Genomic DNA, 17,345 nt, shown 5'->3' on the forward strand with positions numbered 1-17,345 from the left:
ACTTCACACAGGAGAGGAATCTTGGGCAAATATACCTCACATAAAAGAGGAATCCTGGGCAAATACATCTCCCTTCCACCTCCAATCCTGCCTTGGTGTCACAGTTGGTTATCACTATGATGCTAGTACTGGTTGTTGGCTAACACCCAAGACCATACATAATATAATATATATAAATGTTGTTAAAAATTATGACGCTTGAAGCCAATGATCATTACTAACAAAGTAACTTATTGCACTGCTATGAACAACACAACAGTTGTGCAGTATACAGTATATATGATCTAACAAAATAATTTCTGGCAATGCCTGTAAAATATTACAAGCGCTCTAGCCATCTTACTCAGTGGGACACATTGTGGAGCACAAAAATAAAATTAGAACAATTCCTACCATATACAGACACTTTATCCAATTTTTCCTATCAGCATGAACAAAAAATGTACTGGTTAACAACCATTAAAGGCAAGAGTGAGAGTTTTTGCCAGGATAAAGTCAGCATTAATGTGATATACCTTATTTCATCCATTACTGCTCTGGATTCTATAATGATGCTGCTTGGAGACAGAGATGGTCTCCCCTTATATACATATATTGTGATAGGAACCCAGATACTATACTTGTACCATGTGTACCATGTCTATGTGAAAACACATGAGAAGAGTGGGTATTACTAATTTATGGCTAGTTATGGCGTGGGAAGGCTGAAGAAAGTACATGTGGACTAAAAAGAAAAAGGTATTCTGATGCAATTCCAAATACAAATTAGTTAAGAATCATGACAAGTGGTCTATATTGGCAGGGTTAGATCTGCGGTGAGATCAAGCAGCCACATCCACCACAGTTTTCATTTGACAGCAGCGAGCGGTATTTAAGGTCCCACTCATTTTCTATTGGACTCCCACAGCTAGATGCTACATGTACCATATCCACCAAGGCAGTGGTTCATTGACATTAGCAAGTGGTAACTGCACTGCAACCTCACTGCCAGTACGAAGCCTAAAGAATGAAATATCATAAAAATAAAAAGTGTTCTTTTTCATTAATAGACACATGTTGGTGGTCTCATATTTAGCATGCTTGAGGTGTTTCTATTTTTAAATCACCAATTAACAGTAAGCTAATACATGTCATTGAATAAGCCTACATACCATACTACAGGTCACAGAAAGGTGGTTGGGTAATGAAAGTGAATATTCTTATCAATAATTTAATAGTATAGTATTCAGATTAATGTGAATGATTGTAAAAAACACAATTAGTTTTGACATGTTAAGATGATAATTGTTATACACTAGTTTTTTGCAGTAAAGCTGGATACAGGTTGGTAGAAAACTTTATGCAAAAAAAGAAAACCCTGTTTTTGCAAAATCACAACTTCGAATAGGTACTCACTGAAAATTTGCTATAGTTTCCTTTTAAGTAAAGAGTAGGTTGCTGAAGAAAAACAAAACAAGTTACATTTGTCTGTATGATACCTTTGAAGTCATCAGAAGAACAGCCTACACTAGGTGTAATATGGGTTTTTTGCAATACAGGACTTGCTAACAGAAGATATGTCCCGCCAGCACTGTTACTATTTCTGTATTGTGTGTACCCACTGCTCTTGTTTTCGCACAGTATTTTTTTTTAAAGCAAGTTATATGGTAGTTAAACAAATGTTATTTTCTATGCTATATCTTTTTTTCTATATGTTCTATGCTTTCTTCATTATATGTCTCAGAATAGGGAAATAATGTTAAGTTAGTTTTAATGCTGATAAAATAAAACCTTAGCACAAAAAATCTTTCGATCACAGGCCAGGCAAAATTATGCAATCACATATTTTTGAACTGCATATATTCTACCATATAAAATTCAGCTTTAAGCTATTATAGTTAAAAAGGTAAAAAAATGCATTATTACTAATTTTATAGTTCTGGCATAATTTTTATGGTATTTTTCTGATTGAAATAAGGAACCAGCATTGCACTGGTATACTAGACAGTAAGCTGTAAGATAAATTTAGTGTTCATTTGGTACCAGAATTAGTAAAAAAAAATGATTAAATGCTTCAGTGCTTTCATCCTAATTACCAGCAATATGACAGCAGCTGATCTGAATTATGACTTGACTTAATTTATCCCTGCAAGCCCATGCTTTATGTATCTCCTGATACAAGGCAGAAGCTTATTGTTATGTAGTGCAAACAAATATATTAGAGGGATAAGCCAAATGATTAATTATCTTATTTAGAGAAAATATAAGCAAGTCATCAGTTGTTCTATCATCAGGGAGATTTTGTTTTACAGAGTACTGAAAATGTAGAGGAAAACTCATTTTCATTAAAGGTTTTTAGAAGGCTTTTATTTTCTAGTGTGATTAATCATGTAAACAATATTCTATACTGTCAAAAAGCAAATAAGTTAGGGCTTTTATATCCACAATTGCCAAGGTAGCTAGATGTGAATTGCAAAAATAGATGAGGGTGCATTTTAATTGTATGCATGAACAATGCTTACTCTTTTACTTCTCCAAAATACATATTTGTTTTACCCAGAGTAAATACAAATTGATTTTTGATATTGAATAAAATATCAGTTCTAAAATACTGAATAGATTTTAGGCATTAGTGTCTTAGTTAACTATTACGGAGAAAAAAAAATTACTTAGAAATCACTTGCATAAGTGTGCAGATATATACACACACAATGAATGTGATCTCTAAACGTAGCTGATATTTAATGTACTGGTGCAGTCCTAGTTTGCCATACAATGTACCATATGTTCTAGGTTTGTGAACTATGTATTTTTATGACCTTGTTATATATGAAGTAAATATATAATAAAACATTCATAGCTTGACTTAAAACTCTTGAGCCTCCAAAACCTCTTTCTTTGCTTTCTCCTTGCACTCCATGCACTCCATGGTTTTTTTGTAATTTGATATATTAAACAGGGAGGCCCAACTGCATAGACTCCTTATCTTGGGGAGAACAGGGAACATCCCCATCCCCATCACCCCCTCATTCCCCCGTTTCTCCCTCTCCCTTCCGGTATTACCGGATATTTGTTTTTGATACACTGTGAACAATAATGATGTTTGTGTGCTCTATGTTCCTGCAAAGTAAACCAAAAAAGGTATATTGCCTGTATATGTTAAATGGGTCTATGGGATTTGGAGATGGGTCCAGAGCATTGTCGAGAAGTCAAAGGTCCTCTGTATCAGTGGCCAGGGCCGAAAGTCAGTCCAGAACAAGGTACAAACACATAGTCAGAAAACACAGGTGAGTACATGGCAGAAAAAAAAAACTAGTCAGGTCAAGCAAGGTCAGAAACTGAAGTCAATCCAACATGCACGAGCTATCACACCCAAGTTGATAAACTATAAATCAGCAGCGGTAAAGCAGATACTAAAGTTCTGTGTTCCTGATGTACATTTGATGATGGTGATGATGATACAGGGAGGCACCTGAATGAGTAACAGTGTAGGGTCTAGTAGGTGCTCTCACTCAAGAGAAATACACTTGCATGGATTCATTAAAGCCAGGGTATTCCTGAGAGGGACATAGTAAAAAGTGGTTTTTCTTTAGTAAATTAGACCACTCAAGTTCAGTTTGGTCAATGATTTGTCTACTTTTCTTGTCTTGCATAAGGACACTGGAGACCCCAAAGAAACCCAGACACATAATAAACACATAAACTCCATCTATTTAAACCACTATTAGCAACACAATTTGGGATTCTAAAGAAAGAATGCAATTTTTGACAAGCATTTGCAAATCACATCTAATTATATTGCAATCTGTACACAATGATGATTACCATCAAATGAACTTCAAAATGTTACAATATAAATAAAAAACAAATTGGGTAACTCCAGTGGTGTACACCATTATTGATGGCATATCTCTAATACAATATTGGTTTGATTTGTAGGTTTGGTGGGACTGAGCATTCAAATCCACAAATACAATTATGGCCCAAAAGTTTGGCACCATTGCATTTAATTTAGAAAATGCACCATGTCTCCCAGAAACATGTTGCAATAACAAATGCTTTGGTATTGTCATGTTTGTTTCTTTTGTTGGCCCTGGAACAATACACAGTTAAAATAAAACATCATAAAATAAATAAATAAATAAACATGTCTATGTATGTTCATGAATAAAATGTTATTCATGTGGCATTCAACATACAGGGACGCCTTTATACAGATTAAAAACTAGCCAATGTACCAAGTTATTAACTTAATAAGTAATTTATTTTGAAAATTGCAGAGCAGTCTCCATAATGAGTAGTGAAGTATCCTCCCTCCTATTCTGTGCTGTCTACCCCTCCTTACCTCCCTCGTTTGCCACCCATATTTAATGTATGCCGTGTAATATCTTGGCACTATATAATCACAGTTCATCCAGCTTCTCCCATGATAGTCTATAAGTTCCAGTTTTAGAGAGCCCTAATAAATCGGATTCATAGTGTTCTATGAAAAAGTAAACAGTACCTCTACTAAAACCTTCATACTAAGCCTTTGTAGTATTCTCAACTCATTTCATTCATTCATCAGAAACATATGTGAACTGAGTTCAAGTTAACAATATATAAATTACATAGTTGTCAATTATGAGTTAAATGTTTTAAAATAAGCATTTATATTTTAATGAATAAAACCTTCAGGCAGCTTTACAGATTTAGACTTTGTTAATGGCATGGACCTTAACACAACAGGATTAAGTTATTCCGACTTTTACTTAAAGCTGCAAATATTTGTAAAATACTAATTGATGCTTGATTTATTCATTCTGATTTGACTTCACAATCTCCTATGATATATTATGAGGAATGTAGACAAAAAAGGTTTGCATATTATCTAATACTATTTGGAGGATCCATACAGTGGAGGGCAAGCATAATGCTCTTGGAGTAAACAAAAATAGTTTGCTTGCATTTTTTTTTTTATTTGTTAAGAAGACAAGCAATTTTCAATCACTTTACCTTGCCTAGCGGCCTTTAACACCGCTTCTTCTTGCTCCTTTGACAGTCCATCTGCAAAAAATAGGTAACACATAAGTACATTCATGCCTGGCTGTAAACCATGCACCACTAAATAGCAAAACTTTTAGATTTGAATCCTTTCCAAAAAGAGTAAAATATACATTATATAAAAATATAATGCAATACAGAATATGGTCAGAATATTTACACACTGGTAAGCTATTTGGATTTGAGCCTTTCAAACTTCAGATCAGAAAAGGTAACTTGAGCAATAAGCTCAGGTTTCAGATGTACCATGCATTAAATTTGTCATTGACAAGTGTGGTGTAGGCTCAGCCAATCTATTCAGTGGATTTTGACAACTGTCAATGGCAAGTGGCTATATTTGGTGAGATACGTATATACCTAAAATGGTAAAATGTATTGACAGATATAGCTATCAGTGTTTTCTGACTGGATTGGCTAAACACTACAGGATGTCACCATTATTCAGCATCTGGATGGAGCTCCTGTCAATGTCTGGTGGTACTAGACCATTTAAAAGGTAGATTGAATCTTGCAAAAGGCATAATTGTGAGTTTAATTCTAGGATGATGTCTTTTCAAAATTAGTTCCCCAAATACTTAATCTATAAAATCACATCACTGCTTCTGTATCCACACAAGTAATGGAATATGTATAGGAGCTGGGGTATCAAGACCATTTTGACCAGATTAGTTCAATCTTACAAATGAATACAATTATAAATGACACCAAGTTTTACTTTTAGTGTGCATTTTGGAAATTAGAGGTACTACATTTAAAGAGACATAACTATGCAGCTTCACACAAATTACTATGCCTAGATATGAGCAGGTAGATTATGTATCACAGGCTTGTCTCTTTGCAAAAAAAGTTCTTAAGATTTTCTTAAAGGTACACTGAGCTGTGCATGTGACGGATATTCCTTTGCACATGGGAGATGAGATTAGGTTAGATGAGGTTCTGAGGTTAGGAGTGAGATGGGCCAATATGAATCTAGAAGCTTCCTCTGTGTATTCTTTCCCAATGCATGCAAGGCAACTTCAGACAGATTCAGGCATAGGGAAGAGTCTACCCAGGGTAATCACCCCAAAAAGTGGATATACAATTTATAGATTTCATCTGAAAAGCCATGCAAACATTTCCTTAATGGAAATGCCCCACAATTACTGAACACCTATTTATCTGGAAAAAAAAAATCAGACAGCCCTTGAAGAAAGGAACTAGTAGCTGGAAAAAGAGATAAACAGAGTGGATTAAGTCTTCAAATTCATCCTGCTGCAGCTTATTTAGGGGCCACAAAAGGATCAGGGGAGATTGGTCTGGGTGAATTCCGGAAGCAAAGTACCTAGGATGTACCTTGGTAGAAAAAGATGGGCTCACAAGTGCAATATCTATCCTAGAGAGTGACATATGGGTTACTGGGAAACAAGATAATAGTCTTTCATGAGAATGCTTAAGCTACGTACACACGTCCAACGGTTCTCACCACATAATCGGCTCAGGGCCGATATCGGGTGAGAATCTGGCGTGTGTACAGCACCAGTCATTGGAACAACGGTCCTGGCACATCCACAGCCTTTAATTCCGATCAAGCCAAGTAGTAATAGTTGTAAGGCGCATCAAATATAAAGTTTTCATGCCCTTAATCTGTCTGAATATAAAATGGAGGAGGTGAAATATAATTCTTAGACCCCGTTTTCTGATGTCCAAAAGTTTTGGTCTCATTTATTTGAATATCAGGATACCTCACGGAAATAAATGGGGTCAGGACTAGTGTTGATGTTCGAATTCGGGTTGTCCCTATATTCGACCCGAATATGCCTGTTCGAATTCGGGTAGACCCGAACCGAATTTTGCTGCATTCGACAGCAAAAATTCGGGAGGAAAAAAAAAAAAAGTCCCTCCCTGCATCGTTCAAACGATTGTATCTAGCGCGTGGACACTGTTGGTGGATTATATATGAATGATCATATTGTTACAGCATGTACAGAATTGTGCACAATATGATTGTTCAAGTATAATCGTGCATAATCGTTGATCGGTCGTAATCGTTCATTTTCTAACAATAATTATTAGAAGTGTGTACCTAGCTTTAGCCTAAAATTGATTTGACAGGTGCACTTTAATATTCATGTGAAGCACAGGGGTATGTAATAGTGTTATGTATCTTTTTATAAAGTATCTTTTTATGTATCCTTTTACAATGTATCTTTTTATGTATCCTTTTATAATGTATCTTTTTACATCTGTTTGGAGGCTGTAGAAGCTCTACACAGTGCTGAAACAAACCCGAATTTTTCTCCCATTGACTTTAATGGTGTTCGAATTCGATGTTCGACCACCCGAATTTTTTTGCTATATTCGGCCGAATAGCTGCCGAATCGAATAGTGAGCTATTCGACCAACACTAGTCAGGACATCAGGACAAAACGAAGTGTTGTAAAAGTCAGGATTCAGTATTATCTATGGGTTGAGAGCCATCTGGTGTTTCAGGGATTCCATTAAAACTGACACGTTTCTGACATAGTTGGTTGTCAAAATCCTCCAATTTGTCACTCATTCGTAAGAGACTGCAAGCAGCAATCCTCCTGTAGCCTGCACCTACTCACATCCCCACCTAGACTACATGCCGAAGTGTAAATTGTTAGAAGCTAGACAGATCCCAATAATAGGGTCAAAATAATTTTAACTAGTAGCTGTTTTCCCAGGTTTTTGTACCTATAAAACTCACCTTTTGAGTTTGATGTGGCCTGAGACAAGTATACCAGAAAAAAATCATTTGTGCTTATCCAAAAGCATCCGTAAAAGCTGTGGCAGTAGGATTAAAAGCATTTCAGACAAAGCTTGGTAATGATAGCCTGATTTTATCTTTAAATATGGTATATAATGTGAGTATAACTATATTGAATCCAAATATAGCTAAATATATCCAGATATTGCCAAATAATGCCATTTTCCTTATCTAAAATATAATGTTGTATTACTGTGATATTGTGTAGAAAAATATTCACCTTTTAATATGGATTCAACAGAAATTGGTTTTCCAGCTTCTGTTTCTACAAAAAAAAAAAGTGTTTGTTAAAAGTTTATTCACATTTTCCTTTGAAGCTTGTTTACAACATTTGAATCAAGCTGTTTATAGGGTAAACTACCCTTAACTCTACCTGTTCACATGAATGTACAATATGCTAGACATTTATCCAAACATTCACATAAAACATTTACCACATGTTGGGGTTGATTTATAAAAAGACTTCTGGTTTTTCATTAAGTAAAGTGAATTATCCTTTTGCAAGGTCATTTTCACTTAATGTGGTGAAAATTCACTTTGCAAAGAATGCCTAATCATGGACATGAAATTGTAAAAAAAAAAAAAAACATGATTTTTTATGGATTCATAAAATCAATAAACCTTCAATAAACTTTGCTTTTTGAATTTTTATATTCCTTCAGGAAATAAACCTCATTGTTTTTAGACAATTCGGGTACAACTGTTTGCTAAAAAAAATTGATAAAGTAGCAATATACTGTGCACTAAGAATATAACACACAATTAGATTTTATTTCTAATAGAAAAGTCTGAAAAGAAAGGCATGTGACAAGCTTTACTCCAACAATATAGAGTTACACACTGTAACATATAGCAGATAGAGCAAAGTGATATCCACTTTACAATATAAATGTCTGATAAATGAATATTTACTTTGTTTAGGCAACATACTCTACTCCTTCAGTGAATCAACCTCCTCATAGGGCTGATAATAAAATGTAAATCTGCTGATAATCAAAATCAACCCTGTTATTGCTATGCAAGTGAAGATTCTTGTGCTGGCAAAGTGTTGAAAAAAAACCTAATAAACACATGTACACATTATAGATGATTGAATTGATGTACTTACGACCAGTGAGAGCTTCAGACATAATTATAATCACTCCAGGTAGAACACGACTAGTTCCACACATGCCTATAAATTGTGCAGAATTAATGTTTTTAATAGAAGTGAAATTATTAGTAATTATACTCTGCTCAGGCAATTTCTAAATTAGTAAACATAAAAATCTATTCAGGAAAATACTAATGATGTGTATGGGTTAGTAACCAATCTAGAATATTATTACACCAATCTAACTATAATGTGTTTAGGGCTTGTGCTGCTAATGTTACCACCATTGTCCTAGATGTTGGGGAAGATGATAATAATACTAGAGACTAATAACTGCCAGACTTGTCTTCCATCTTGCATAGTTGTACAGTCTCCAATATTTTTATAAATTATCTTACTCTGATTTCACTCCAGGAAGAGGAATTTAGTACTGGAAGCTGCAGCAAGTCAAAGAGAGCCCATTTCTTTGCCTAAAAGTCTCCAAGCCTTAATGTCCCTGAGCCACCCCTATTACTCAGTGGATTCCAGTTTGTTCAATCACAGAGGCTCACTAGCTCATTGATGTGGGAGAAATTAACAAAGATCAAAAGCCAAAATATAAACAGATAAAACTAACTTTAAGAGAATAAATCAATATGTAGAACTGGTGACTTGAAATATTGTTTCTCTTTTTATTCTTTTTGAGAGGCATCATATTCTGTTTTTCTATCCACATACATCTCTATAGCCATATGTTTTCCTCCTTTACTTTTTCTGGAGTGCTGTACAATCATATAAATATGCCTTTAATATATTTTGTTTTATATTGAGTTTCAGGTATCACTGGGGAATGCTTCAATATAAAAAAGAACTTTGAAAGGCGCAAGTGTTTTTGCAATTTGAAAGGCAAACTGACTCCCTAATTTACAGACAAGATACAAAACTTTAAAATGTTACAGTACATATAAAGGTGAACATAGCAGGCAATTAAATTGCTGGATACAAAATAACGTACAATCAGTGAGAAAAATAATATTGAAGTGCTAGTTAATAACTAGTGTCTGTGCTTGATTTGAGAGCATTCCACACTTGGTTCTATCTGAACTAAATAAACTTGGTGTTCAGGCTAACTTTGTTAACTGTCCTTTGCATACATAGACAACGAACACCCAATGGTTATAGTTACTGATAAAAATATGTGTTGTTAGCCCATTATAGGTATATAGGAAAGGGGCAAGGTTTCCACAGATTGGTGGTTGTCAGGGGTGGAACAACTTCTATCATTACCATCACATAAATGAGGACCCCAACAGACATATTTGAGTATTAAAGCTCTCTGGGCTTGGGTACTCTATGAAATATGTGAACATATGTACAGGCTTTTGCTTTTGGGTTATCTTTAAGAATATTACTGGGCTTTACCTTCTTTTGTAAGCACATGTTCTTCTGTCTTTGGAACTTCTTGCTCTGTAAAATGTAAAATATTTATGATGTAATCACATGATCTAGATTGAATTTTGGAGTTAACAGGGTACATAATTAAAATGTCAGGGTATGTAGAAAAGAAAGGCTTAAAGAAAAATACTGGTTCATCTGCTAGAAGTCCAATGTGCTCCTAACATCGTGTTTGGGCTATCAATAATTTTTTCCAACTGGTAGGGCTGAGCCTTTATGAAGAATTAAGCACACAGCAACTGCTACTGCATATTTTTTTTACAAGCTTAGTAAAGATGCCATTCCTATTTTAAAAAAAAATAGTAAATCAGCTTCATTTGTCACCTTTCCTTCTCTAGTTGTAAAATGAATCAACATTATCAATACTGTATTTAGCCAGTTAGCTGAAGTCTCACTCTACCATAGTAAATACTGTTGTTTCAAGTTGTATTGTTGGCTTTCCCTCAAAAAATGGCCTTAGACTATGTAAATGACATATGACTATGGTAGGGACATTAAATTGTTAGCGTCTTTGAGGGACAGCTAATAACATGACTATGGAGTTTGTAAAGCACTTCGTAATATGTTGGCTCTATAAAAAGTGCCTAACAATATTAACAAAATCTAATTTCAAGAAGACTTTCAAAGATGTCACCTGACACACTCACTTGTGTGCACCTGGTGCTCTAATACCTGATCTAAAAGACTGTGGTTTCTTATATCCACCTAACTGTAGGCTTGGTTCAGGTCTTAGCTTTTGCTTTGGCTGGGAAGCTACTTGGGCATTCAGGGAGTAGTGCTATGCAAAGATAACAAAACTATTTTCTTGCAGGTTTCATGTTGAGGGGCAGCCTAATAAACTACATGCCAGGAGGCTTTACATCTGCTTAAGTCAATGCATTTCTAAACAAAAGCAGTATGGTGTCACAGCAGACTGTGCAGCTCTCAGCACACTGGTACCATAATTTATTTTCTCAGCACTGCCAATGGCTTATGGCTAAGAAATCTGAGGATAAACTAAGAACTATCAAATTTTACATATTATTATTATAAATAAACAGGATTTATATAGCGACAACATATTATGCGGCACTGTACATTAAATAGGGATACAAAAACTGCAAGAACAGATATTTATTAAATAATTAATGTTAAAATATTTTTGGTAATATCCAGAGGAAATTATCTTGTATAGCATTCACTGACTGTCTAAAGAGACACTTTTCCTTGTCCAATTGGGGCAGAGTGAGAAAGCTTTCTGAATGCTACACTTACTCATCTAAAGCCTAAATAGAAGGATGGTGACTGAGTGTTTTCATTCCCCCTCACATGCACACACTTGGCAATGTATAAAGCTGGCAATTGCCTGATCATGCATAAACACTCTCACAGCACCAATTCCTTTAGTCTATTAGAATGAGAGTTCTAACAGTGAGTATTAATGGGTCAGTATAGCTTGTTGCAGGGTGCATTATCAGGAGTTTGCCCAAATGAAAATCGACAGTATCTGGAGTAGTGGAATTTGCTGAGTTTTTAAGGTAAGTTTATATTATTTTTATTGACATGCATAGTTAGTTTGTAATATTTTATTTATATATAGTACTTTACAGAGACCCTATCCTTCACTGTTTCCTCTCCCCCTATTGTGTGTCTTTCAGCATTCCAAAAAATCCCCTGTAAGTAAGGCACACATGCATTCCTCCAAGGATTTTACTCTTGCAAATGGCATTCCCATAATAACATGTCACATGCCATTCACATTTTTATTTAACTGTATACTGTACCTTTTTTAACTGGTGGAATTTGTTCTACCTTAGGTATATCTTTTTCTGTGTGATATGATAAAAATAATAATAACAATAACGTGGTAAATACATACATCTATATTATTGAACATGCACCCTGCATTGTTGTGTTCCTCATAAAGCACTGGTTGTAAACTAGATGTCCATGTATCTGTATTCACAAATCCCTCTTTCACTACAAGGGATTATCTTTAGGAGGATGGAAGAAATAAATTAGTTTTCTTTATCTAGTTGACTATTCTGTGTGGCCCAGACTGATTCAATTAATTCTTTGAATTTAAAAAGAGCACTCCATTTATATAAATATGAAATATTTTAATGTAGATGCTCTTGCTGAAAAACTTTTTAGGTGTCTGGATTATGTGTATATCTCCAAAATGGCCTTGAGAAGTCCTTGGAGTCTGGTAGGCTCAGTCTCATAACAATCACTCCCACTATGATGATAAAATAAAAATACCTATTCACACTCCCTTACCCTGTAATCACATGATCCATGTCCTTTACCATCATGTTAAACAATTAATTAATTAATAATTCATTCATTCATTACTCATGTTTTTTCCTAGTAAGGGCTACCAAAGAAAATGAAATGGTCAACTGAATGAATAATGATGGTTTAAATTTACACTTACCTTTTGGTAAAGGTTCTTCTTCCTTTAGTTTTTCTTCTGTTTGGTTAAAAAAAAAACAAATATTATCATATATCATTAATGATTAGTTTGATAATTTCCCTTTAGAAGCTGCAATGGGGGAACCAGTAGTATACAGTGGTAATTGTCTGTATTTTTTATGTAAAGTATTTTTGAGTATCCTAGTATTAATGGCTCTTATGGAACTTTACCATGACCCTAATTTATAAAGGACTCATGTTAATAGGTACATTGGTACAAATCAATACACTGCAATACTGGGATTTTATGGTGGCCATGTGACTGCATACTGGACATCTGCCTAATCATTAAATTTAGCTTCAAAATTAGCTTCAGATTTTATTTGGGTAACTGGTATTCAAGTTAACTGTAAATGTAAACATGTAAGAAGTTTAAAGGAACATTAGAAAGATTTTAAGACATAGAATTTAAAATCATTTTTTCTTCTGTAATTTTTTACATTTTAAAAAGTAATTGCTACAAATATAAAACATTAGATAGCATGCTTAGTTTTTTTTATCATGTAGACTTCACGGACAAACACAAGCCCCAATTCAGACTAAAAAGCTTTTTCTATATTTGCTAAGTGGCAGATTATCAGACATTCAAGCATTACGCTGAACAAAAAAAATGTTACTATATAAGGAAAAATATGCGTTATTGTTTTTGACTGAAATTGTAAATTGTTTTTATACTGAATATAACTCCTGGGCTGTAGAATGTAAAATTCTCCTGGCATCTACTGACAAATTGTATAAGTAATGGCAAACAAAGTTAGAAAAAGTTGTGAAAAAAGCATTTTTGTTAGTAAGCTCTAAGTTGAAATGAAAAGCTGCTTTTTATTGACATACTTTTTTTCTTCAGTTTGGAAACCTTTTCTGAAAAAATATAACATTTCATATTACATTTTACATTCAGGAGACTATGCTGTTATTTAGTGGTAAATTATTTACCATTGTAATTTTAACTATGCACAATTTTTTACAATTGTTCGATTATAGACATGTTACCTTGCAGGGCAAAGTTACAGGGTCTCTAGAAAGACATCAGCTGACCACCATATACTCATCTTACCAGGGGTCCTAGTAGTTTTTCTGCAGCAAGAATGTCCGGTTATAGGGGAACATGTGACCTGCCCAGACCTAGCAGCCAATGGTTAGGTTTGAGCACTCATTGAAAGTTATTTTATCACCAGATGCAGAGAAGCAAAGAGGTGGTAAAAGGTAAAGTATAAAGGTAAAGTGAGTACATTGGGTGGGGGGGGCCTTTAGGATGACAATGTCATTGACAGTGTCCTTTCAACCATAATACTGAGAAGATTTTAGAATAATTTGCAAACAACTTGTGTGTATTTTAGACTTAACTAATACATCTATACCTATGTTTACTTTAAACATAAACATAATGGATTAAAGAAGTTGGTTAAAAAACAACACACAATACATTACTGAAAACTCTGTACTGCAGATTATATGGATCCTACCTTCTTTAATGATGGCAGGCTTTTTTTCTTCTGGTTTCTCTTCTGCAGAACAATAGCAAACTTTGTTAAAAGACTGGTAATAACTGTTTACACAATTTAAGAAATAATAACAAAGAATACCATTGACAATACATTTTAATAAAACTACATTTGTAGATGATCTATAATTTACATATAGACAAATACATAAACAGAGCAAACAAACAGGGTGTATAGTACCGGCAATATTTGCACATTTGCATGAAGCATTTAGATCAGAGTTTCCTGACCTTTTCAACATTGGGGAACCCTTTGGAATACCTTTCAAGTCTTCAGGGAACCCCTGCTATGGTTCTATTATCCACAGTTGCCAGTACATTAGTGTGGTGGTCAGTAAGAAGAATGCCTCAGGAAGAAACATTCTTCTCTTACTGCTTTAAACTGCTCCATACAAATTTTTATTTGAAGAGACAGACTGAAAGCAAACATCTCCTGTTCTCTCAGTTTAGAAAACTAAATGCATTGCATGAGTGCATCCTATATTAGGTGTTTATTTGAAGAATGAAAATTTGATATAGTTATGAAAATAAATACATAAATTAGACAGTATGTATATATATATATATATATATTCTGTAAAACCTAATTTCACTCTTCAGTAAATAAGAATCTTCAATTTCAGTTTAAAAGAGTGGATAGAAGAAGAAGCACTATTACAACACTAAGCGGAAGCCAAAGGGTTTATGTAAAACATATGAGGTGGATGGAGGCAAACCTAACAGACTGTAAATAACAAGCTGATGAAACATAGAATTTTTTTAAAAGCTTTGGAACATGGAAGCTTTAAAAAGTTCAGCATAGCTTTGTTAGTTAGTTCTAAGCCCTCAGCTATAAGGAGAATCAAAGCATTGTTAAGCTTGACTGACATACTTGTTTTCTTTAGCTTGATAACGATTCCTGCTGGGAAAAATGTTAAATTGCATATACTAGGATTCTTTATATTTTATATTTGTTTTTCTGTAACTTCAGCTAACATTCTTAGGAGTATATTATTATTATGACAAAAATGGAAGGCTAACCAAATATATTTTTTTCTGTTTTAGATAGCGCCAGCATTTTCTCTTTCCATCTCACTTCACCAAGACAAATTATGATGGTGGTGGTGAGGGTGACTTTTTTTTTTTAACTAAGACACATAATAAAATTTAATAAAGGTTTAACCCTTTGTAAACACTTTTTTCTATGAAAAAAAATTAGTTCCGCCTTTTTGAAAGATTTCTTTTTAAGCCCAGCTAAACCCAGGAATTAAACAAAGCACATTCTAAGCGATATTAGGTTAATAAATACATAACATACAGTGTTATGAAGCAAAGTGGCTTATAATTAAAGCTATTTCCTCTCATATCTCCTCTCATAAATTTGTTTCAATTGGTGTCTCCCAGAGTACAGCCTGCATGACTTTTTGTTAGTAGTAGTTTACTTATTAACCTAAAAGATAGCTGGAATTTCACATCATCATTTGCCCCCTAAAGACTTCAGTGAAATTCACCTCTATTTGTAGGATTGCTGAATTTTGAACAAAACTTAAACCTGAGTTTTGGGACCCATGCAGATTTGCCTGTTACTGTTATTATTATTACACAGACCTCATATAGCACCAACATATTATGCAGCGCTTTATTTTAAAACCTCTTAAAAAATATTTAAGTAATATTTCTGATTTGCCATTTAGCTGCCATTTACTCCACCAAGATTTTCATGTTCCTGAGGAAAAATGTAATGTCTGTGGAAATGAAGGTGAGCAGAAATCGGGCAAATCCCCTTCGGTTTCTTTCTTTACCCAGTATATACTAAAAAAAATCCAAATAACTGAGATTTACCTTTCTTGGGTGTCACTACAGTTGGTGGCTCTTTGGTTATTTTTGGTTCTAAAAATAAATAAATGAATATAATTTTAAATATATCTAAAATAATAATAAGAAAACAATAGATATACACAGATTAATGTACTTTGTAGCCATACATGACAATTTCATTTAATTTATGGGGAACTATCTGAAATAAACCAGAACCTTTAATAGATGCAAACTAACTAAGAAAATAAAAAGAATCTGGAAATTAGAATTATATTGATTGCTGTGAAAGGATACAAATATTTTTTTGGTATTGTGGTCACTTGCATACATGCCTAGCGAATTATCCCCTTGAAAGTAAAACTACACATTAATACTTGCATGTAATTGAATATTCTTTGCAAGAAAAGTGTCATCACATTCACCTAGTTTACCAGGGAGTAATTCACTTTGCTAACCCAAAATTTCCTTAGTATTATTCCTCCCTAATATGTCTCATTAAAAGGTCATCACCGGGTTTCTTCTATGCATTGGATACTACAACAGTGAGATCTTCTTGCCATATTTTCAATGTCTGTTCCTGTTTACGTGGGAGTCTAGCTGTGTCCTTCCACCAATGCATTTACCAACTTCTCTGGTTAAATTCTTTAAAATTAAACACTAATACTGTAAAAGACCAACAAGAAATGTGAGACCTCACAGCAGGTGTGCAGAGATCCTAAAGAAAAAAACTTCTCTAGCCTTACTAAAAGCATTTATCAACATATATGTTAGGTCTAAGTGAGCTGACTTTTTAATATAATCATGTAAAAATGTACAATTTCAGACACTCAGACAGGTACAATATAACTATTATAGTATTTTCAATGTGGACAGCTGTCTGAACCTCAACCACATTGCTACCTGAATGTATATGATTATTGGTGGAATAATGTGAATTTCTATTACACTATATATATTATTTTCTTACCATTTAGGGTCTATTTACATACTACACCCAACATTTAAGTCCTGTAGATTCTAAGTAATTTTAGGGGTATAGTTCATTTAATTTGCAGTTGATAAAGATTTATTCAATGTAGCATTTAGCAGTATGATGCATTTCTAGGTCAGCTTTTCCTGCAAGTTAACTAATTAGAAGAATAGTTCATTTCATTTTACAACCTAGGACAAGTAGAAAAACTGGGTTTATGAAGAAAAGTAAAGTCATTGCTTCTGCACCTTAGTAGCTAAACAGAAAAGAAAAAAAGATAAAACTTTTTACATATACAGGTAGTCCC

At 34.0% G+C, this 17,345-nt stretch overlaps 1 protein-coding gene across 1 annotated transcript in view; it reads right to left on the reverse strand.

Moving 5' to 3' along the window:
• Window positions 1–17,345, reverse strand: part of TRDN (triadin) — a 223,256-nt gene that overhangs the window by 37,935 nt on the left and 167,976 nt on the right. The window contains exons 26-35 of the mRNA XM_072410214.1: window positions 16,093–16,140; window positions 15,143–15,169; window positions 14,234–14,275; window positions 13,602–13,628; window positions 12,733–12,768; window positions 12,080–12,124; window positions 10,284–10,328; window positions 8,898–8,963; window positions 8,010–8,054; window positions 4,975–5,025 (exon numbers count right to left, since the gene is read on the reverse strand). Of these exons, the coding sequence (XP_072266315.1) occupies window positions 4,975–5,025; window positions 8,010–8,054; window positions 8,898–8,963; window positions 10,284–10,328; window positions 12,080–12,124; window positions 12,733–12,768; window positions 13,602–13,628; window positions 14,234–14,275; window positions 15,143–15,169; window positions 16,093–16,140 (432 nt within the window). The remainder of the gene's footprint in view (window positions 1–4,974; window positions 5,026–8,009; window positions 8,055–8,897; window positions 8,964–10,283; window positions 10,329–12,079; window positions 12,125–12,732; window positions 12,769–13,601; window positions 13,629–14,233; window positions 14,276–15,142; window positions 15,170–16,092; window positions 16,141–17,345) is intronic.

Source organism: Pyxicephalus adspersus, chromosome 4 (genome assembly GCF_032062135.1).
Source record: "Pyxicephalus adspersus chromosome 4, UCB_Pads_2.0, whole genome shotgun sequence".
In the NCBI taxonomy this organism is placed as follows: Eukaryota; Metazoa; Chordata; class Amphibia; order Anura; family Pyxicephalidae; genus Pyxicephalus; species Pyxicephalus adspersus.